Below are 22,934 nucleotides of genomic sequence, written 5' to 3'. Positions count from 1 at the left end.
CTTCATTAGGATTCGCGTGTACAACTGCATCAGTTCCACAGACTTGTATGGGGGATTTTGATTTATGTGTCAGATATGTTTCCTTCACTTTTTGATGTCCACTTGTTCTCCGAAAAGAACATGTGAAAAACGCCAAAAACTATAAAGGGTAGGTGTTCCCTGGCATACAAGGACAGAACATGTTTGTGATTCACGGACATCTGAATGACGACTTAGGCTACTTTCACATTTCCGTTTTTTTGGAATCCATCACAATGCGTCGTTTTGGAAAAAAAAACGCATCCTGCAAATTTGCCAGCAGGATACGTTTTTTCCCACAGACTTGTATTGCAGATGGATCGCGATGTATGGCCACACGTTGCGTCTGTCGCGCACTGGTTGCGTTGGGTTTTGGCGGACCGTCGTCACAGAAAAACGTTCAAGGGAACGTTTTTCTGTACGTCGCATCCAGTTACAGACTGCGCATGCCCAGCAGGAAATATCGCTCCCATGATCTTTCCTCACCCTGCAGTCTAACAGAAATGTGAAAGCACACACTTCCGTCGGTACGACGCGCCGACGCTTCGTGACGGTCCCGTACCAACAGAAACGTGAAAGAAGCCTTAGGGTGCGTGTCCACGTTCCGTAATGACTGCGCTTTGGACGGAGCGGAAACCCCGCTCCGCCCCCTTCTGTAAGCGCGGTGATTCTGGATGTGTTCATTGCACACATCCGGAATCTCCGCACCTCCTACATAGGGTCCTGTGATTTACCTTGCGGCGACGGAGCGTCGTCGCAAGGTAAACAGACATGCTGCGTTCTATAAAGACGCGCTGCATGTCCGTTAACGCAGGGCCGCTGGATGCGTGTTCGCACGCATAGTGGAGACGGGATTTCATAAAATCCCATTCATTATGCTGCAACATCTGGACACTGCGGGTTGGACTGTTCAATCCGCAGCTATGCTGGATGTATTCCTGAACGTGGACACATACAGCCTTTCGCCTTGATGTTTTTACTATACAAGACTTAGTAGTGTGCATTTTTCCACTAAACTCTAAAATTACCTCAGAAGTTTGCCTTGTTATTGCCATTTCCACATGCAATATGTAAAATTATCTTTTTTATGTAATTTCTTGTGGAAAGTTAACCCCGCCTAGCAACCAAACCCTGCTTATGAGTCACGCAGTGGCCGCCTCCGTTTTCCCGCCATTTCTCAGAGGCAGTCACGTGTCCCGGTTCCCAGTCGCTAGTCTATAGTACAACCTCCCCTCTACACGTTTTGTTTAGTCCATGTACAGACACACCCAGAGTCTTCTGAAAAACGCCATTCAATAAGCTTCTTTTGGAAAACAAGTTGACAAAGCAGTGTGCACGTTGCCATCACTAAACATGGCCGCGCGGCCGGAGTGACGCAGGGTGACGTATGAGGAATTGTTAGAGACTGCGGAGGTCCCGCGGGCTCTGGAGTTGTGCGACCATGGCGACCCAGCTGGGGAAGAGGAAAGCTGATGGCAGTCAGCAGAAGCAGCTGATCGAGGGCGCTATCCTCCGGATCAAGATGGAGAATTTCCTGTATGTGTGCTCCTCTCACACCCGTGCTGCCAGCGCCGCCATGCTTCAGGCTTGTAGGATGCGGTCACTGCATTGGGCACAATATGCTGCGCCTTTTCGGTCTGACACAGGATGCTGTTACCATGTAGCTGACCTCAGCCACCGTTTGAGGCAAATGGCTACTTTCTGCCCCTTTGTGTCGGCACTTTTCTGGAGTGGGTGGTATTAACAGGGGCACCATAGTACATGCCAATTAGAGAAGTGTTGTCCTATGCTACAGTCCCCTGTGTGAAGAAACAAACCTTGTACTCTCCTCCTGCACCAGCGCCATTCTAGCAGTGCTGGCAGCCATTCTCCTGATGCTCATAGTAACGCTGCAGCTAATCAGTGGCCACTAATGGGCTGCAGCGCTCATCACTCCAAGGCAAGTGTGAGCAAAGCAGCAGGGAGATGGACAGATCTGGAACAGCGCAGGAGCGGAGTATAAGGTTTCCTTTTTTTATTTTACTTGGGCAGCTAAAGCATTTAAGAAGGTGTTTTAAAGTAGTGGACATCCCCTTTAATTCAGGCACCTTAGACCAATGGCTTATAAGATCAATATAGGTATTGAACGATTAATTTGCCCCATAGGCTTTCTATGATACCGCCCTGATCCGGTCGCTCAGCGCTGTAGGGGCACTGTAGAACTTCTGCCCCTTATTTCAGTGATCTGTGGCCATCTCCGCTCGCAGAACCCTATTGAAACTTCTGATGACACTAGATCAATTTTTATTATTCTTTTAAAATCTTGTGTAAAAATTTTTGTTGTTATAGCGCCAACATATTCTGTAGCTCTTTGCATTTCAGAGGAGACTTGTACAAATAATTAAGACATAACGGAGTAAGGCTACGTTCACATCTGCGTTGTTGGGCGTTGCGTCAGCGACACAACGCATGCATAACGCATTGTTTTGTGACGCATGCGTCCATTTTTGGCATGATTTTTGGCGCAAAATAACTGCATCATGCAGCGTCCTCTGCGCCCTGACGCTTTCGCCAAAAATGACGCATGCGTCACAAAACGCAAGACAACGCATGTCCATGCGCCCCCATGTTAAATATAGGGACGCATGCGTCGCCGAACCTGCGCCCGACGCAATGCAAATGTGAACGTAGCCTAAGGGTGCTGTCACATTGCGTTCAGTGGCCACAGCGGGACTTGCGTCTGAACCCCCTGCAAAATGGGATTCGGATGTATGCCCTGACAGGGCTGTGGACTATAATGGTGTCGACAGAGCGAACGTGCACACTGTTGTTGAGACGTGGACACCCAGACGTAGTCTACTACATCTGACTGTCCGTCTTCAGTAGGCGTACACATCGGAAAATGATGTACATCAGAGCGCACGTTCACTCTCAGCACCATCATGGTCTATGACCCCTTTGGCACATACCTTCTAATCCCATTTTGTGGGCAGTTTGGACTTAAGCCCCGACGGGGCCATTGAACGGGTGCCGGGACGCAATGTGAAAGCAACTTCAACAGATACCAAGAGGAGTGAGGGCCCTGCTCGCAAGCTTACAATCTAGGAGTATGCTCAAATGGAGCCATCAATTTTATTGCCAGACTCAATCCTTCCTGAGAAATCAGGAAAGGCGAATCTTTAGCCTTTTATATACACCTTATAAAAAGTGTCTAAAACCTGAGTGGCCTGATCATGCTTTTTTTTTTTTTAAGTCCCATTTTTTATTGCCTTTTTTTTGTCAAAGTCTTCAAAATGGTGCACAAAATTCAGAGATTTTGCGTACAGTAAAAATACTTTTTTCCCACCTTTAACCAGTTTTGATACATTTTAGCTCAAAAAGTTGCACGTTTAGTAAAGTGACAAATTGGGCCTAAATATCTGCCATACATAAAATTACTCCGGGGTGGAGGGACTGAAGTCAGTTTGACTCAAATTTAGTGATTTTTTTTTTGAGAAGTCGCAAATGATGAATTGACCTAAAACATCTGGAATCCTTAAACTCTGCCCACACTGGAGGACTAAATAACGGAACAGATGAACACATATAAAATACTTGAAATTAAAAGTTGAATTTGCTGCAAACAAAAAAAGGAGCAAAACGCCAAAAACTCGACATAAGCACATATGCAATAATGAACTTTGCCCTAGGTGTCACATGGCATGTACATCAGAATTCTGCCACAACTGCGGACAATTCTGGTGCATGTTAGTAAATTTCCCCCCATGAGCTTCATTTGTCAAAAAGGTCTATGCCAATTGCTTCTTCAGAGAGGAAGGCTAGGTTCACATTGCGTTAGGGCAATCCGTTAAGCGCATAGCGCTAGTGGATTGCGCTAACGCAATGTTTCTTTAGGGTTCGTGTTCATCGTTCCCACTAGCGCAGATCCCCGATCTGCGCTAGCGAGGACCGGACCTTGGACGCACTTCGGAAGCTGCAAGCAGCGTCCGAGGTCCGTCACAAAAGAACGGCACATCGCTAGCGCGTGCCGAAAATGGCATGCGCTAGCGATGCGCTACAGAGACAAATCACATTGCTGTCAATGGGTGCGCTAACGGACCCGTTGCACGGCGTTAATTGCGACAATTTCGCCGTGCAACGCAGTCCGTTAGCGTTAACCCATTAACCCAATGTGAACCTAGCCGAAGAGAACCTGACCCACCACCTATTGGAAGGAGCAATCTGAAAAGTCAATAGCCACTTTTTAATGAGCCTTGCAATATGACTTGGGATAAAAGCCAAACCAGAATCTCAATTTGCAGACACTGTGTTTCAGAGTATTGTCCCTCTTCAGTGCAAAGTATGAGATTTGATTTGGCTAGATAAGAGGCTTAAGACTGGGATCTACAATTCTAATTGGAAACAGTGACAGGTCAGGTATTTCATGTCACTCTCCACAAGGCGAAACATTACCCCTTATAGATCAAAATTATCTGAAAAAAGACTTGGCTTTGTTGCCCATAGTAGCCAATCACAGCACAGCTTTCATTTCTTAAACTACTCTGGTAAAATGTAAGCTAAGCTCTTACTGATTATGAGCAACAAAGACATCTTGTCCATTAGACAGTTTTGATAAATCTGACCCTATATGTGTGTTTGAACACGAGTTTAACCCTCCTGTGGAACCATGCGGTCATATAAACCCCAGCTCTGAATAAATTGAAATAATTCTAAAACTGGTAAATCTCAGACATTGACCTTCTATGTATTTTCAAGTAACATATTTCTGCTTATGTTGATGATATATTGATTTTGTTTTTCAATTTTGTTTCAAAGTTATTTTCAGTTTTCTGTGTTTGGGACACTCCTGACCCCATAGTACCTTTATTGTCTGCCATTTTTTTTTTAACTATATTCTGTTTATTCACAAGTTTTGTAATATAATTGTAAATAAACAATGGTTTGTTCCAAGTGACACCAGCAGTGTTACAGGACAGCGCAAACAGCGTTATGTTTGTCCTCGATCGAAGGACAAAAAGATGAGATTTGTGTGCAACGACTGCAAGAAGTTCATTTGTGAAGAACATGGCACTATGACGTGCAGTGAATACAAGGGCTAAATCTATTGCCAGATCATTCGTTGTCATTATGTTTTTACTAACATCCACGCAGTTGCAGTTTTTGTGCATTTTTTTTTTTTCAGTTTGAATACTTTTAGTTATTAGTAAAGCATTTTGGTATAAATTTCAGTTTGTGTTTGATGATGACAAATCACTTCAAAGTTACATTTGATTTCATAACGGTGTTCTGAAATGATGGCAGAATAAAATTTGATTATTCTGAACAGCCAGCATGTTCATTTTAATGAAATATGACGATTTTGAGTCTGGGGTCATATAGACCCCATGGTACCAAAGCAGTGATTTTTTTTTTTTTTCATGGTTCCACAGCAGGGTTAAAGTGGTTTTCTAGTTTCAGGAAATCCCTGTGTCTTTGCTTTAGCACCCACTGAACTTTACTCACCCTCCCCAGGTCTGACGCCAAGTCTTCTTCACTGCTTCCCGAGTCTGTTATTATCTGCGCTCTGATGTCATGTCAATATCACTGCTGCCAATGAGGCCAGTCTCACACGTCCAGATAATTCCGGTACCGGAGTTATCCGTGTCCGTGTGCTCACGTGGCACATCAGTGTGGCACACGTGCAGCAGCCGTGTGCCAACTGAGGACCACATGGACTGTGCAGGAGACAGCGCTAGAGTTAAGTTCTGTCCCCTGCTTTTGGTGCTGAAGCCGACATTCATTCCTTCTCCCCAGCAGCGTTCGCTGGAGAGAAGGAATGAAAAATCAAGGTTTTTTTAAATTTTTTTTGTTTAAAATAAAGTTTGTGGTCACCTCCCGCCTCCCACCCCCTGTGCGCCCGCCCGCTTGCATTAAAATACTCACCCAGCTCCTGCGATGCTTCCTCTCAGCGCTGGCAGCTTGTCCTGTGTGAGCGGTCACTTGGTACCGCTCATTAGTGATGAATATGCGGCTCCACCCCATGGGAGGTGGAGCCTCATATTCATCACTGTAATGGGCGGTACGTGCACACGGAGGAGAGTGCACACTGTTCTCCGTGTGCGGGACGCTTTGCGGACCGTGCTGCCGGAGAAACACGGACATGTCTCCGTGTTTTGCACACGGACACACAGTCCGCGAAAAATCACTGACATGTGCAGAGACACATTGATTTTAATATGTCTACGTGTGTCAGTGTCTCCGGGTACATGAGGAAACTGTCACCACACGTACCGGAGCCACTGACGTGTGAAACAGGCCTAACTGAGCTCAGTGGTTCTGCCAGTTGCTATCTAAGACCTGTACGTTTTCATTTTAGGACTTACGATAATTGTGAAGTTTTTCCTGGTCCTCACTTAAACATGATTGTTGGAGCCAATGGAACTGGGAAGTCAAGCATTGTTTGTGCAATTTGCTTAGGGCTGGCCGGGAAGACTTCTTTTATTGGCAGAGCTGATAAGGTATTTTACACTTTTCTGTTTTTACTTACCATAATGGCCTATCATTCAGAAGGTGATCTGTCAAGTTACAAAGTTTTCCACCTATCAATAGAATGAGGTATAACTTATTGATCTCTGGCAGTCCGTCCGACAGCTTGTACCCCCAGTAAACTCTAGAATGGGGATTTGAAGAGCCCTTTCTGAATGGAGACGATGTTGAGGCTACAGACCCCTGAGCCATTTATCTATAATTATGGCTGTGGGGAAAGACGAGTAGATGCTCGACTTGTATTTAGGTAGTACCTATAGAGAATAACTTTTTAAATTGGCAGAAGCCCCTTAACCTTTTCCTGAAATAGGACATACAGCTGGTGAAATAAGTATTGAACCTGTCACCATATAAAAAACGTTATTAACCTGTAGATATGAGGTTAATCTGCAGGTTAATGGCGTTGTGAACCTGCCCGGCGCCTGCACTTAGACACCACTGCCTTGAGGAAATGAACTTTATTCCAGGCCGCCTTCTAAGGGGCGGTGGTTCATCCACAGCTCAGTGTATAGAGGGCGGCGGCTGTGACAACTGACCCCCTAATGCTGAGTGAGCTGTCAGTCAGTACTGGGGGCGTGGTTACTACATCCCCCACTTACTATACCCAGAGCCATGACTGAACCTGTACCAACACCGCCCCCTGAAACACTGGCAGAAGAAAGTTAGTTTCCTCCTGGTAGCGGGGTCTAAGTGCAGGCACTTGGCAGGTTCACGATGATGGTAACCTGCAGATTAAGTGTTTTTTTTTTTTTTTTTTTTTTTTTTTTATGTGACAGGTTCCCTTTAAAAAATATTGAAATAAATCTACCAGCAGGTGGCACTGGATCATTTAATATTGATCTTAATGCATCAGGCTAAGAAGAATAAAAGTAGCACATTCCTGTTAATATGCATATCCTTGTAAAGAAATGATTTTACACCTATGTCTCACTTCTATTTATCTTCTGATATCCATGGCAGTCAGAACAACTAAAACTTAGTGTTAAGTATCTAATTGAGTGAGGCCAGCAAATAGAAGATTTGTTTGTTATGATATTCAAGAGTGTTTTTTGTTTTTCAGGTTGGATTTTATGTGAAACGTGGTTGCCAAAAAGGTTCGGTTGAGCTTGAATTGTAAGCATTACTTTTTTGCAAATGACTTTTTAATTGTTTTGTGTAACCCCCTTGCTTTCTAGGCTCATATGATGGCGTCACTACATACAAACATGTACCGTAGTTAAAAGGGCTATCCGGGACTTACTTTTTTCCATGGGGCTAAGAACCTGTTCTGCCCGGCAACAATCTCTGCCAGATCACAGTGGTCACAGACCGCTCCTGCTCTAGATACTGATGTCATGCTGATTGACTACTCCCCGCTGACAGTACAGCAGATTTGGGAGCACTACACTTTTTTTTACAAAGCTAATGTCTATTTGGTTTTGCCATTAAAGCTCATTTGACTTTCAGAGGTGAGCTACTAGAAATGTTTGTAATGAGACTCCACTCTGTAGCATTTCTCCTCACTCCCTATACTGCTTGCAAGAGACGAGAGCTGAAAGCTAATAATCACACTCAGGTCTGCTATACACAACTTATCAATCTGCAGTGAGGAGAGCAGACTATTACAACTATTATTACTATTATTAGACAATACATGTCTCATACTGAGCCTGTTCTAATCTATTGTGAGTGGCATGTTCTTCTTTTCCCAATGTGTTGCTGCATGCTGATTGGTTAGCGTCACAAAAAGACAGAAGTACACGCCCCCAAGTAATTTCTTTGGTAATACCCCCCCAAAATACCTTTAAAAAAAAAAACTATTTAGGTGCCAAATACTTTTATCGCTAATATCTCCACAATGGAGAGGCAAAATAAAAAAAAAACAAAAATGTTATTCTGCCCAGCAGCGCCTGATCCATCATGCGTTCAGTTCAACATTAAAAAAAATTGGTTGAATGTAACTACAAATGTGTGCGGCTCTATCCATGGCAGTTACAAAAATAAACGACCCACATGCAGCCAAGAGAAAAATTTAAGTACACCCTCTCTGAAATTTATGGTTTTATATATCGGAGCATAACAAAAAGACTGTCATGCAGTTGGGTAAAGACAACCTCAAATTTAGATGAACAACAACACATGACAAATTGCTCCTTGTCATTTATTTGCTAAAAACTAGGACAAAGTGTGGAAGCAGTATGTGAAGAAATATGTACACCTTTAATACTTGTATTGAAATTTACATAATATGGCGAATTCAGTCTGTATATGGAGTAGCCACTGAGCTTTCGACCCTAACTGAACAAACACAGGCAATCCCTGCATGTGTTGTCGAACAGCCATGTGACATGCAGCCATGGGGACTCGAACATATTTTTTGAGCACGCTGAAGACACTCTGTTAGCACATGAGCATGCTCTGATAACGCCTTATCGGAGCACGTTCGTTCATCACTACTTCTAACCAAACGAACCTCAGTTTGGTCTGGGTTCAGTTTTAGCCAGCTGTCATTTATCCATTCTTGTAGTTTTGCTAAGTAATTTCAGATTTTTACATTTTCTGCAGTATTCATTATTTGTTACTAGCTTTTGTTTTTTCACAGTTTAATATCTCTTTATTTCCTAGATACAGGGCTTCTGGAAACTTGATCCTTACTCGTGAAATTCAAGTATCAAATAACCAGTCAACATGGTACATCAATGGCAAAAATGCCCCCTTAAAGATGGTTGAAGAGCAGGTGGCAGCATTGAACATCCAAGTTGGAAATTTCTGCCAGTTTCTTCCACAGGTAAACCTAAACCCAAGTCTCATTTAGAATGTAAATAAATGGGTGTTCTAAGGAATATTAGGTCACCCCACACTACTGTAAAATAATAAAATCATATTTGTCTTCCCGAATTTTCCTCGGGTCCCATTCTGTCACGTGCCTGAATCTCGCTGATCTATGCTTCCTGGTCCCGTCTGCAGCACTGTGGAAAGAGATATCAGTGATCTCTCAGCCAATCATGTTGAGGTGGACCTCAACTGCAGACAATTTTTGGGTCAGCAGTTATTTCCATCAATTGTCTGTGTGTCGAGGACAGGATCCGGAAGGTGAGACTATTTGGATGTGGGTGAGGGCTAGAATGAGAACAATTATGGAGGAAGTATATTTCCTTTTGCATATTAGCACTGTGAGGCATTGAAAAACATTGACCGTGAAAGAATTTGAAGACTGATCAACACTGTGCTCCAATTATATTAAATTTTATGGATATCTTTCCATATTTTGTTTTTTTAGATGAAAGTATTAAACAAGGTCAAAATCCCCATCAAATATATGATGAAGTGTACTTCCAGGCTGTGATCATACTGTGTGCTGTGCCTGTTCTAAGTACAGCATTAGGACATGACACATAGCACTGGCTTAAAACTTAGGCTGTAGGATAAGTAGTGTTGTCTCGTATACTATAATTACTATACAAAGGGAGAACTGGGTTGTAATTGCAACTTGTGGAAATGATTTTTCTCAAGCCCTTCTTAGGACAAGTTTTCCTGAACCAATTGTTCATTCCATCCTTTTATAAGCAATTGCAATATGTGACCAATGTAAGGCTGCCGTCACACTAGCAGTATTTGGTCAGTATTTTACATCAGTATTTGTAAGCCAAAACCAGGAGTGGAACAAATAGAGGAAAAGTATAACAGAAACATATGCACCACTTCTACATTTATCACCCACTCCTGGTTTTGGCTTACATATACTGATGTAAAATACTGACCAAATACTGCTAGTGTGACGTCAGCCTAAAGGTACCTTCACACGAAGCGACGCTGCAGCGATAGCGACAATGATGCCGATCGCTGCAGCGTCGCTGTTTGATCGCTTGGGAGCTGTCACACAGACCGCTCTCCAGCGACCAACGATGCCGAGGTCCCCGGGTAACCAGGGTAAACATCGGGTTGCTAAGCGCAGGGCCGCGCTTAGTAACCCGATGTTTACCCTCGTTACCAGCGTAAAAGTAAAAAAACAAACAGTACATGCTCACCTGCGCGTCCCCCAGCGTCTGCTTCCTGACACTGACTGAGCTCCGGCCCTAACAGCACAGCGGTGACGTCACCGCTGTGCTTTCACTTTCACTTTAGGGCCGGCGCTCAGTAAGTGTCAGGAAGCAGACGCTGGGGGACACGCAGGTGAGTATGTACTGTTTGTTTTTTTTACTTTTACGCTGGTAACCAGGGTAAACATCGGGTTACTAAGCGCGGCCCTGCGCTTGGTAACCCGATGTTTACCCTGGTTACCAGTGTAAAACATCGCTGGTATCATTGCTTTTGCTTTCAAACACAACGATACACGGCGATCGGACGACCAAATAAAGTTCTGGACTTTATTCAGCGACCAGCGACATCACAGCAGGATCCTGATCGCTGCTGCGTGTAAAACTAAATGATATCGCTAGTGAGGACGCTGCAACGTCACGGATCGCTAGCGATATCGTTACAAAGTCGTTTCGTGTGAAGGTACCTTAAGAGTAAAAAAAGGCTGTTGATTGATCAAGATTAGTGATACTATAGTAAAAAAAAAACTTTATCAGCTAAGCTTTCAGTAAATTTAAATACCGCTATTATTAACACTTAAAAGAAATTTGTCTGTAGCACCAACCCTCCTAATGATATTTGCGATCTAATGTCTTATTCCAGAGAAATTCAGGTTTATCTTGCTCGTTGAAATATATGGGCCAGACACAGATCTGCAAGAGAATCGTCCTCCAGAACGTCTTTTAACCTCTTTTCAGCATTTGCAGTATAGAATTCAGAAGGCTGTGCGCGGGTGATCGTTGATGGGTGTTCAGATGATATGACGCCTGGCGGTTTAACCTGCTAGATGCTGTGATGGATATCGATCGCACAATTTAGAAGACAGGCAGAGGGAGGTAGCCCCCTCTGCTCTATGAGCGGCGACATCACGAGGGGCTGATCGTTGCCATGGTGACCCGATGTCGTCATAACGAAATCCAGGTCACCAGAACTAGCAAACTTGTTACACCACGCTCGGGGAATGGTGTATCAAGCATGTATGTCAGTGCAGCACTGATAGTTTCTAAATCATAGCAATGCCACTATCATCAAGCACAGTATGTCACGAAAAGAGTCTCAGAATCAGTGTGATCCGTTGAAGCGTTCCAGAGTTGTTACCAGATAAAGTGACACTGATCAGAATTGTAAAATTTGGCCTGGTCATAAAGGTGAAAACAGGCTCGGGGGTGAAGGGGTTAAATGAAAGTGGGAGTTACCTGTGTGAGATATATAACTAAGGCTGGAGTCACACTAAGGGTATGTGCACACGTAGATTGAATCTCTGTGCATTTTTCCACACCTGTTTTGGTAAATCCGCAGGTAAACCGCACTACGGATTACCTGGGGAATTACCGCGGATTTACTGCGATTTGTTTGCGGATTTTGTGCGGATTCCACCTGCGGTTTTACACCTGCGGATTCCTATTATGGAGCAGGTGTAAACCACAGCGGAATCCGCACAAAGAATTGACATGCTACGGAACAAACACGCAGCGTTTCCGCATGTTTTTTTTCCACAGCATGGGTACTGCGGATTCTGTTTTCCATAGGTTTACATTGTAATGTAAACTCATGGAAAGCTGCTGCCAATCCGCAGCGGCCAATCCGCTGCGGATCCGCAGCAAAATCGGCAGCGTGTGCATATACCCTAAAGGTATGAAAAATCGGTCCACGTCTCCCTGCCGAGAGTCGCACGAGTGTAATGCAAGTGTCATGAGAGTACAATCCGATTTTTCACACCTAGGATACGATTTGCATCCGAATGCAGTGCGATTGCAATGCGATTTTTACCATGAGCTTTTACATAGAGCAATTCTCTAAGCCATCTACACATCATTTTCAGAGGAAATACTCTTAAATTTTTTTTATATATATATATATATATATATATATACAGTACAGACCAAAAGTGTGGACACACCTTCTCATTTAAAGATTTTTCTGTATTCTCATGACTATGAAAATTGTACATTCTCACTGAAGGCATCAAAACTATGAATTATTATTATTTATTGTTATAGCGCCATTTATTCCATGGCGCTTTACATGTGAGGAGGGGTATACATAATAAAAATAAGTACAATAATCTTAAACAATACAAGTCATAACTGGTACAGGAGGAGAGAGGACCCTGCCCGCGAAGGCTCACAATCTACAAGGGATGGGTGAGAATACAGTAGGTGAGGATAGAGCTGTTCATGCAGCGGTTTGGTCGATCGGTGGTTACTGCAGGTTTTAGGCTTGTCGGAAGAGGTGGGTCTTCAGGCTCTTTTTGAAGGTTTCGATGGTAGGCGAGAGTCTCATGTGTTGTGGTAGAGGGTTCCAGAGTAGGGGTGATCGCGAGAGAAATCTTGTATACGATTGTGGGAAGAGGAGATAAGAGGGGAGTAGAGAAGGAGATCTTGTGAGGATCGGAGGTTGCGTGTAGGTAAGTACCGGGAGACGAGGTCACAGATGTATGGAGGAGACAGGTTGTGGATGGCTTTGTATGTCATGGTTAGGGTTTTGTAGTGGAGTCTCTGGGCAATGGGGAGCCAGTGAAGGGATTGACAGAGGGGAGAGGCTGGGGAATAGCGGGGAGACAGGTGGATTAGTCGGGCAGCAGAGTTTAGAATAGATTGGAGGGGTGCGAGAGTGTTAGAGGGGAGGCCACAGAGCAGGAGGTTACAGTAGTCAAGGCGAGAGATGATGAGGGCATGGACTAGGGTTTCTGCAGATTCTTGGTTGAGGAATGTACGGATTCGTGAAATATTTTTGAGTTGAAGTCGGCAGGAAGTGGAAAGGGCTTGGATATGTGGTTTGAAGGAGAGATCAGCGTCAAGGATTACCCCGAGGCAGCGAGCTTGTGGGACTGGGGAGAGTGGGCAGCCATGCACTGTAATTGATAGGTTCGTTGGGGGGGTCGCGTGAGATGGGGGAAAGATGATGAATTCTGTTTTGTCCATGTTAAGTTTCAGAAATCTAGCAAAGAAGAAGGATGAAATAGTGGACAGACATTGAGGGTTTCTGGTTAGTAGGGAGGTGATATCTGGTCCAGAGATGTAGATCTGTGTGTCATCAGCATAGAGGTGATACTGGAAGCCATGAGATTCTATGAGCTGTCCCAGGCCAAAGGTGTAAATGGAGAAGAGCAGGGGCCCAAGGACTGAACCTTGTGGGACTCCGACAGATAGGGCGCGAGGTGAGGAGGTGGTGTGTGAGTGGGAGACGCTGAATGTCCGGTCTGTTAGGTATGATGAGTTCCAGGATAGGGCCAAGTCTGTGATGCCAAGGGATGAGAGGGTCTGTAATAATAGGGAATGGTCCACTGTGTCAAAGGCAGCCGACAGGTCGAGGAGGAGGAGGACAGAGTAGTGTTGCTTGCTCTTGGCGGTTAAGAGGTCATTGGTGACCTTAGTTTGGGCAGTTTCAGTGGAGTGGTGTGACCGGAAGCCAGATTGTAAGCAGGCAAAGAGGGAGCAAGAAGAGAGATGGGAGGACAGTTCAAGGTAGACGTGGTGTTCCAGTAGTTTGGAGGCATAAGGGAGAAGTGATATAGGGCGATAGCTAGATACAGAGGATGGGTCAAGAGAGGGCTTCTTGAGGATAGGTGTGATTGAGGGGAAAACACCAGTTGTTAGTGATAGGTTGAAGAGATGGGTTAGGGTTGGGATGAAGACTTTGGTGAGGTTTGGGATGAAGTGGGATGGGAGCGGGTCAAGTGCACAGGTGGTGAGATGCGAACTTGAGAGTAGAGTGGAGAGTTGGTCTTCTGTAATGGTGGAGAAGTTGGATTTGAAGGTGGAGGGCGGGGAAGTCGGGAGGAAGGGCTCTGGGGGTTGTTGACCAAAACTGTCTCTGATATCAATCTTCTGCTTGAAAAATGAGGCAAAGTCTTCAGCTGAGATAAGTGAGGAGGGAGGAGGTGCTGGGGGACGGAGGAGAGAATTGAAGGTGTTGAATAACTGTTTAGGGTTGTGAGACAGGGAGGATATGAGAGATGAGAAGTAGGTTTGTTTAGCTGTGGCGAGTGTGGTCTTGAAAGTAGTGAGGGACTGTTTGAATACGATGAAGTGCTTGTTGGAGTGGGATCTTTTCCATCTGCGCTCAGCAGCCCTGGAAGCTCGCCTCAGTTCTTTGGTCAAGCTGGTGTGCCAGGGCTGTCTGTTGATTTTGCGAGCTTTGGTATGTGTAAGTGGGGCAGCAGATTCCAAAGCTACAGCTATTGTGGTGTTATATAGAGCGGCAGCGTCATCCGCATTGTGTAAAGAACTTATGTCTGTGAGAGGGAGGAGGGATTCAGAGAATGAATGTAGGTCAAGATGTTTAAGATTTCTGCGAGGGTGTGAAAGTTTGTGGGGTGGGGATTGTAGACATGGAGTGGAGAGGGAAGAGAATGTGAGAAGGTTGTGGTCAGAGAGAGGAAGAGGTGAGTTAGAGAGGTTAGATAGGGAGCAGAGGCGGGTGAAGATGAGGTCCAGTGTGTGACCATCTTTGTGAGTGGCTGCAGAAGACCATTGAGTGAGGCCGAAGGAGGAAGTGAGAGATAGAAGTTTAGTGGCAGCTGAGAGGGAAGTGTCAATGGGGATGTTGAAGTCACCCATGATGATAGTGGGGATGTCCGCGGAAAGGAAATGAAGTAGCCAGGTGGTGAAGTGGTCAAAGAAGGTGGTGGCTGGCCCTGGGGGGCAGTAAATGACAGCCAGTTGGAGGTTGGAGGGGGAGTAGATGCGCACAGAGTGCACCTCAAAGGAAGGGAGGGTAACAGAGGGTGGAAGTGTGATTGGGGTGAAGGAGCAGGTGTTTGACAGGAGAAAACCAACTCCTCCGCCATGTTTGCTGCTGCAGCGGGGGGTGTGAGAAAGGTGGAAGCCACCGTAAGGCTAGTTTCACACTAGCGTCGGGAACAACCCGTCGCTGTGCGTCGGGCCGACGTTCCCGACGCTAGGGTGGTCTCCGCCGCACAACGGGGGCAGAGGATGCATTTTTCCCACGCATCCGCTGCCCCATTGTGAGGTGCGGGGAAGTGCGGGGAGGTGGGGGCGGAGTTCCGGCCGCGCATGCGCGGTCGGAAAAAGTGGACCGTCGGGAGCAAAAAACGTTTTTTTCTCCCGACGGTCCGCTACCACACGCCCAAGCGTCGCAAAACGGACGCGACGTTTGGCAATGCGTCACAAATGCGTCGCTAATGTTAGTCTATGACGAAAAAACGTATCCAGCAAGAACTTTTGCTGGATGCGTATTTTCGGCAAAACGACGCATTTGCGACGTATTGCAGTTAACGCTAGTGTGAAACTAGCCTAAGAGTGCAGCAGGGGAGGCTGTGTCGGAAGGGGTTAGCCAGGTTTCGGTGATGGCGAGGAAGGAAAGTTTGGTAGTAACAAAGAGATCATGGATGTAGGAAAGCTTGTTGCAGACAGAGCGAGCGTTCCACAGAGCTCCTGTTAGTGGGACTGGGGAAGTGGGGGCTGGGCGAATGGGTATAAGGTTAGAGCGGTTACGGAAATTTGTGATAGAGCATGGATGGGAGGTAGAAATGACTGTGGGAATGTGGTGAGGAGGACCAGGATTTGGAGAGATATCACCAGCAGTGAGAAGGAGCAGAGAAAGTGTGAGGGTATGTTTCCACGTTCAGGAAACGCTGCGTTTTTGACGCTGCGTTTTTCTGCTGCGTCAAAAACGCAGCGTCCAGATGTTACAGCATAGTGGATGGGATTTTATGAAATCCAGACTCCACTATGCGTTTAAAAACGCATGCGTTTTTGCGGCGAAAACGCATGCGTTGTGCGTTTTTTCAAAACGCTGCATGTTGCTACTATGAGCAAAACACGCAGGTACACCACAGGTGACCTGCCAGTGACCTCAGGTGCAGTTTTGGTCAGGATTTTACTTGCATAAAATCCTGACCAAAGACTGATGCAATCCTGAACGTGGAGACATACCCTTAGCAGTTGGGAGCAGGAGAAAGCATGAGGGGGCTGTCTGTGCTTGGAGACAGAGGATTGTATGTTAAGGAACAGTTCTGAGGAGGAGGTGAGATGGATGGGGAGAATTGAAGCAGAGATAAACAGTTCCTTACTTGGTGTAGGGATTAGGGGAGGTAGCATAAAGTGAAGGATTATAGGGGTGAGTGAAAATAAACAGAAACATTGTTTACAGTGACTGTATCCAGTTACCTTCAGTTCCAATTCAGGTTTTAATTCTCCTGTTATCTTCACACTTTTAGAACACACTTCTAGAAATCACACTGCAGACTAAAGTCATGCAGACTTTAGCTATGCAATATATGTACAACTAACTGCATTCAGGTGTGAAGCAGAGAGGAGTGGTCTCTGCTCATCTTGGTCAGAGAATTAAGGGTGGACCAGATGCATACAATCAAGCCTGAAATGAATTAGCACATGTGGAATTATATACTTAACAAAAAAGTGTGAAACAACTGAAATTATGTCTTATATTCTAGGTTCTTCAAAGTAGCCACCTTTTGCTTTGATGACTGCTTTGCACACTCTTGGCATTCTCTTGATGAGCTTCAAGAGGTAGTCACCGGGAATGGTTTTCACTTCACAGGTGTGTCTTGTCAGGTTTAATAAGTTGTATTTCTTGCCTTATAAATGGGGTTGGGACCATCAGTTGTGTTGTGCAGAAGTCTGGTGGATACACAGCTGATAGTCCTACTGAATAGACTGTTAGCTGCTTTTTTCTTGCCATAATACAACTTCTAAGTAAAGAAAAATTAGTGGCCATCATTGCTTTAAGAAATAAAGGTTAGTCAGTCCGAATAATTGGGAAAACTTTGAAAGTGTCCCCAAGTGCAGTGGCAAAAACCATCAAGCGCTACAAAGAAACTGGCTCACATGAGGACCGCCCCAGGAAAGGAAGGCCAAGAGTCACCTCTGTTTCTGAGGATAAGTTTATCCGAGTCAACAGCCTCAGAAATCGCAGGTTAACAGCAGCTCAGATTAGAGACCAGGTCAATGCCACACACAGTTCTAGCAGCAGACACATCTCTACAACAACTGTTAAGGGGAGACTTTGTGCAGCAGGCCTTCATGGTAAAATAGCTACTAGGAAACCACTGCTAAGGACAGGCAACAAGCAGAAGAGACTTCTTTGGGCTAAAGAACACAAGGAATGGACATTAGACCAGTGGAAATCCGTGCTTTGGTCTGATGAGTCCAAATTTGAGATCTTTGGTTCCAACCACCGTGTCTTTGTGCGACGCAGAAAAGGTGAACGGATGGACTCTACATGCCTGGTTCCCACCGTGAAGCCTGGAGGAGGAGGTGTGATGCTGTGGGGGTGCTTTGCTGGTGACACTGTTGGGGATTTATTCAAAATTGAAGGCATACTGAACCAGCATGGCTACCACAGCAACTTGAAGCAGCATGCTATTCCATCCGGTTTGCGTTTAGTTGGACCATAATTTATTTTTCAACAGGACAATGACCTCAAACACACCTCCAGGCTGTGTAAGGGCTATTTGACCAAGAGGGAGAGTGATGGGGTGCTACGCCAGATGACATGGCCTCCACAGTCACCAGACCTGAACCCAATCAAGATGGTTTGGGATGAGCTGGACCGCAGAGTGAAGGCAAAAGAGCCAACAAGTGCTAAGCATCTCTGGGAACTCCTTCAAGATTGTTGGAAGACCATTTTCGTTGACTACCTCTTGAAGCTCATCAAGAGAATGCCAAGAGTGTGCAAAGCAGTCATCAAAGCAAAAGGTGGCTACTTTGAAGAACCTAGAATATAAGACATAATTTCAGTTGTTTCACACTTTTTTGTTAAGTTAACGTTTTTTCGTGCCGACGATCCGCCAAATATCGACGCATCCAGTGCGCGACGGACGCGACGTATGCCATACGTCGCGATCCGTTGGCAATACAAGTCAATGGGCAAAAAACGCATCCTGCAGGCACATTTGCAGGATCCGTTTTTTTCCCAAAATGACGGATTGCAACGGATCTAAAACGACGCAAGTGTGAAAGAAGCCTAAGATGTCAAAATTATATTCTATAGGTAAAGTGAGGATTAAAGGCGCTTTACTCGCATACCTTTATTAGGATTGTAATATCCTGACTACTGTTTCCCTTAGATTATAGACTAAACTTTACAAGCTGTTATCTCTCTGCAATTGAGTGTAGAAATTAAAAAATAAAAATTACGTTTTATTCATATCTGCAGCCATTATTCATTAAGTGGCCAGTTTAACTTGCTCAAATTGGTGAAAAGTCCTCTTTAAGCTCTGAATACACTTTAAATAGGAAGGCACTCACCGATCTTTAAAAATTCCAAACTTTTATTCAATCTTAATATAAAAATTCCATGGCCGGGGGAGTGAGGTCAGGAGCTCCAGTGAGCAGGATTAGACGACGGCCGTTTCGCGCTGTGTTTGCTCTTCCACGGGTCAGTATCTGGATATCGAGATACTGACCCGTGGAAGTACAAGCACAGTGCGAACCGGCCGTCGTCTAATCCTGCTCACTGGAGCTCATGACCTCACTTCCCCGGCCATGGAATTTTTTATATGAAGATTGAATAAAAGTTTAAAATTTTTAAAGATCGGTGAGTGCTTTCCTGTTTTTTCCTCTGACACATGGCTTAAGTAGTATCTCTTTTTTGGAAAGAGCACCCGTGATCATGAAGTTCGGCTGATTTCCACGTAATCATTGATTGACACAGACAGCCTGAGGTCACCTCGATTGTTCAGACAAGTGCCGTTCTTTTGTCTTTTTTTTTTTTTGTGGGATTTATACCCTTTAAATAGTTATCGACCCATCAGCTTTCTCCCCTGACTCCCATATATAGCAGCGCTCGACCTACTGAGTCCTCCTGTGTTATCTATGTTGAAGTTTGGCAGCAGTGTAGCTCTTTGAGATCAAAAGGAGCAGCAGTCCAAAATTAGTAATGCCCGGATCCTTTTGTACACAGACGCCTATCAGGTAAAGGTCGAGAGGCATGTGTATGGGAGACTTTACAATTGGGGCCAGGTGCAATAGTTTAGGTCTTTTCTTCTGTGTCCTTATCGCTCTGTACTACATTTTACAGGATAAAGTTGGAGAATTTGCCAAATTATCTAAAACAGAGCTGCTTGAAGCAACCGAGAAGTCAATTGGCCCTCCAGAGATGTACAACTATCACTGTGAACTGAAAAACTTCAGGAAAAATGAGAAAGAACTTGAGGTACAATACTTATATTTAAGGGGTTCACTTATTTTTAGAAACTTTTAACTTCTTAAGAATCAAACCGAATGTCAACACATTTTTTTTCATGTCATGTTCCAGAGCCATAACACTTTATTTATTTATTTATTTTTTCTTTAGCCGTATGAAGACTTATTTTTTGGCGAAAGACATTATATTTGTCAGTGGCACCATGTTTGGGTGCACACAGCTTAAAAACAAACTTATTAACTCTCTAAGGAGACACAAAAAAAACCCTGCATTTTTTTTTTTAAATTCTGTATTTTATGCTTCTCATTTTCTGCACAAATACTGTTTATTTTATTCTGTGGGTTAGTATGATTATGGTGTTGCCAAATTTTATGCCTTTTTTTAACAGTTTTCCAACAACAGAGCTACGTATGGCTTATTTTGTGTGTGACAAGATGTACCATATTTTTCGTACTATAAGACGCACCCCCAATTCTCAAAAGGAAAATAGAGAAAAAAATTAATGCGTCAAATGGAGGTCTGTCTTACAGTCCAATTCAGCTTACTTGGGGGGGGGTGTGAGGTGTATCGGTAGTGCTGGTGGAGCGCGGTCACAGGAGGTGTTCGGTGGTTCGGCAATGATCTAACTCCCATCCCAGGCTGGTGCGACAGGTTCCGTGGTGCGGGGGCTCTGCCAACATTTTCTGAATGCCCGGAGCCCCTGCACATCCATTGCTGAAATGCGGTGGCCTCCAGAAAAATGGTCGCCGGAGGCAACGCATGCGCAGATTGAGATATCGACACCGAGATAGTCTCCCAAGATCTCAATTTGCGCATGCGCCGCCACCAGCTACCATTTTCCCGGAGGCCACCTTATTTCAGCAGTGGATGTGCGGGGGCTCCGGGCTTTCACAAGATGTCGGCGGAGCCCCCGCACCGCCAAGCACCATGCGCTGAGAAGCCTCCAGCACTGCCTGTCAGATCGTTGATCTGACACAGTGCAGTGCAAAGTGTCAGATCAGCGATCTGACAATATATAGTGATGTCCCACAATGGGACAATGTGACAAAGTAAAAAAAATAAATAAAATTAACATGTGTAAAAAAGTAAGTTTTTAAAAAATTTCTAAATAATAAATATATATATATATATATATATATATATATATATATATATATATATATATATATATATATATATATATATATATATATATATATTCAAAAAAAGAGGCAGCCTTGAGAAAAGCTCATTGCAAGCTGAAACGTCGCCTTAAGATGTGATTAAATCCTGCACATTTTTTCCACTTCAACAATGGAGTGCTGCCTCTTTTTTTGAACTTATTTGGAACCTGGATGATCGGTGGAGTGGTTATCTGGGGGCTTTGCACCCGAAGATAAGTATACTTGTGGTGCTGTTCCCTTTTTCTTTGATATATATATATATATATATGTATATTTTTTAAAATACACTTTATGTAAATAACAAAAACTATAAAAGTACGGTACACATATTTAGTATCGCCGCGTCCGTAACGACCCGCCCTATAAAACTGTCCCACTAGTTAACCCCTTCAGTGAACACCATAAAAAAAAGCAAAAAACAATGCTTTATCATACCGCCGAACACAAAGTGGAATAACACTCGATCAAAAACATGGATATAAATAAACAGGGTGAAAACGTCCTCTTGTCCTGCAAAAAAACGAGCCGCCATACAGTGTCATCAGCAAAAAAATAAAAAACTTCGAGCCCTCAGAATAAAATTTATATAAAATAGTTTTTATTGTATAAAAGCGCCAAAACATAAAAAATGATATTAATGAGGTATCGCTGTAATCGTACTAATCCAAAGAATAAAACTGCTGTATCAATTTTACCAAACGCGGAACGGTATAAACGCCCCCCCAAAAGAAATTCATGAATTGTTGTTTTTTTTCATTCTGCCTCCCAAAAATCGTAATAAAAAGTGATCAAAAAATGTCTACATGTCTACATATATACAGTACAGTTCAAAAGTTTGGACACACCTTCTCATTGAAAGATTTTTTCCGTATTTTCATGACTATGAAAATTGTAAATTCACACTGAAGGCACCAAAACTATGAATTAACACATGTGGAATTATATACTTAACAAAAAAGTGTGAAACAACTGAAAATATGTCTTATATTCTAGGTTCTTCAAAGTAGCCACCTTTTGCTTTGATGACTGCTTTGCACACTCTTGGCATTCTCTTGATGAGCTTCAAAAGGTAGTCACCGGAAGTGGTTTTCACTTCACAGATGTGCCCTGTCAGGTTTAATAAGTGGGATTTCTTACCTTATAAATGGGGTTGGGACCATCAGTTGTGTTGAGCAGAGTCTGGTGGATACACAGCTGATAGTCCTACTGAATAGACTGTAAGAATTTGTATTATGGCAAGAAAAAAGCAGCTAAGTAAAGTAAAACGAGTGGCCATCATTACTTTAAGAAATGAAGGTCAGTCAGTCCGAAAAATTGGGCAAACTTTGAAAGGGTCCTCAAGTGCAGTTGCAAAAACCATCAAGCGCTACAAAGAAACTGGCTCACATGAGGACCGCCCCAGGAAAGGAAGACCAAGAGTCACCTCTGCTTCTGAGGATAAGTTTATCCGAGTCACCAGCCTCAGAAATCGCAAGTTAACAGCAGCTCAGATTAGAGACCAGGTCTATGCCACACAGAGTTCTAGCAGCAGACACATCTCTACAACAACTGTTAAGAAGAGACTTTGTGCAGCAGGCCTTCATGGTAAAATAGCTGCTAGGAAACCACTGCTAAGGACAGGCAACAAGCAGAGGAGGCTTCTTTGGGCTAAAGAACACAAGGAATGGACATTAGACCAGTGGAAATCTGTGCTTTGGTCTGATGAATCCAAATTTGAGATCTTTGGTTCCAACCACCGTGTCTTTGTGCGACACAGAAAAGGTGAACGGATGGACTCTACATCCCTGGTTCCCACCGTGAAGCATTGAGGATGAGGTCTTATGGTGTGGGGGTGCTTTGCTGGTGACACTGTTGGGGATTTATTCAAAATTGAAGGCATACTGAACCAGCATGGCTACCACAGCATCTTGCAACGGCATGCTATTCCATCCGGTTTGCGTTTAGTTGGACCATAATTTATTTTTCAACAGGACAATGACCCCAAACACACCTCCAGGCTGTGTAAGGGCTATTTGACCAAGAGGGAGAGTGATGGGGTGCTACGCTAGATGACCTGGC

The 22,934-nt window shown here is 44.2% G+C and overlaps 1 protein-coding gene across 2 annotated transcripts in view; it reads left to right on the top strand.

The window, feature by feature from the left end:
- The first annotated feature begins 1,208 nt into the window (after positions 1-1,208).
- Positions 1,209-22,934, top strand: part of SMC5 (structural maintenance of chromosomes 5) — a 290,983-nt gene continuing 269,257 nt past the window's right edge. Inside the window, exons 1-5 of one of the 2 annotated variants that reach the window (XM_077249064.1) lie at positions 1,209-1,554; positions 6,353-6,494; positions 7,583-7,635; positions 9,127-9,289; positions 19,588-19,722. In XM_077249064.1, the coding sequence (XP_077105179.1) occupies positions 1,460-1,554; positions 6,353-6,494; positions 7,583-7,635; positions 9,127-9,289; positions 19,588-19,722 (588 nt within the window). In that variant the 5' untranslated portion in view covers positions 1,209-1,459. The remainder of the gene's footprint in view (positions 1,555-6,352; positions 6,495-7,582; positions 7,636-9,126; positions 9,290-19,587; positions 19,723-22,934) is intronic. The other variant, XM_077249065.1, reaches the window with a different exon arrangement.

Source organism: Ranitomeya variabilis, chromosome 1 (genome assembly GCF_051348905.1).
Source record: "Ranitomeya variabilis isolate aRanVar5 chromosome 1, aRanVar5.hap1, whole genome shotgun sequence".
Lineage (NCBI taxonomy): Eukaryota > Metazoa > Chordata > Amphibia > Anura > Dendrobatidae > Ranitomeya > Ranitomeya variabilis.
The sequence above is the reverse complement of the archived record's forward strand: the minus strand, read 5'-3'. Positions and strand labels throughout refer to the sequence as shown.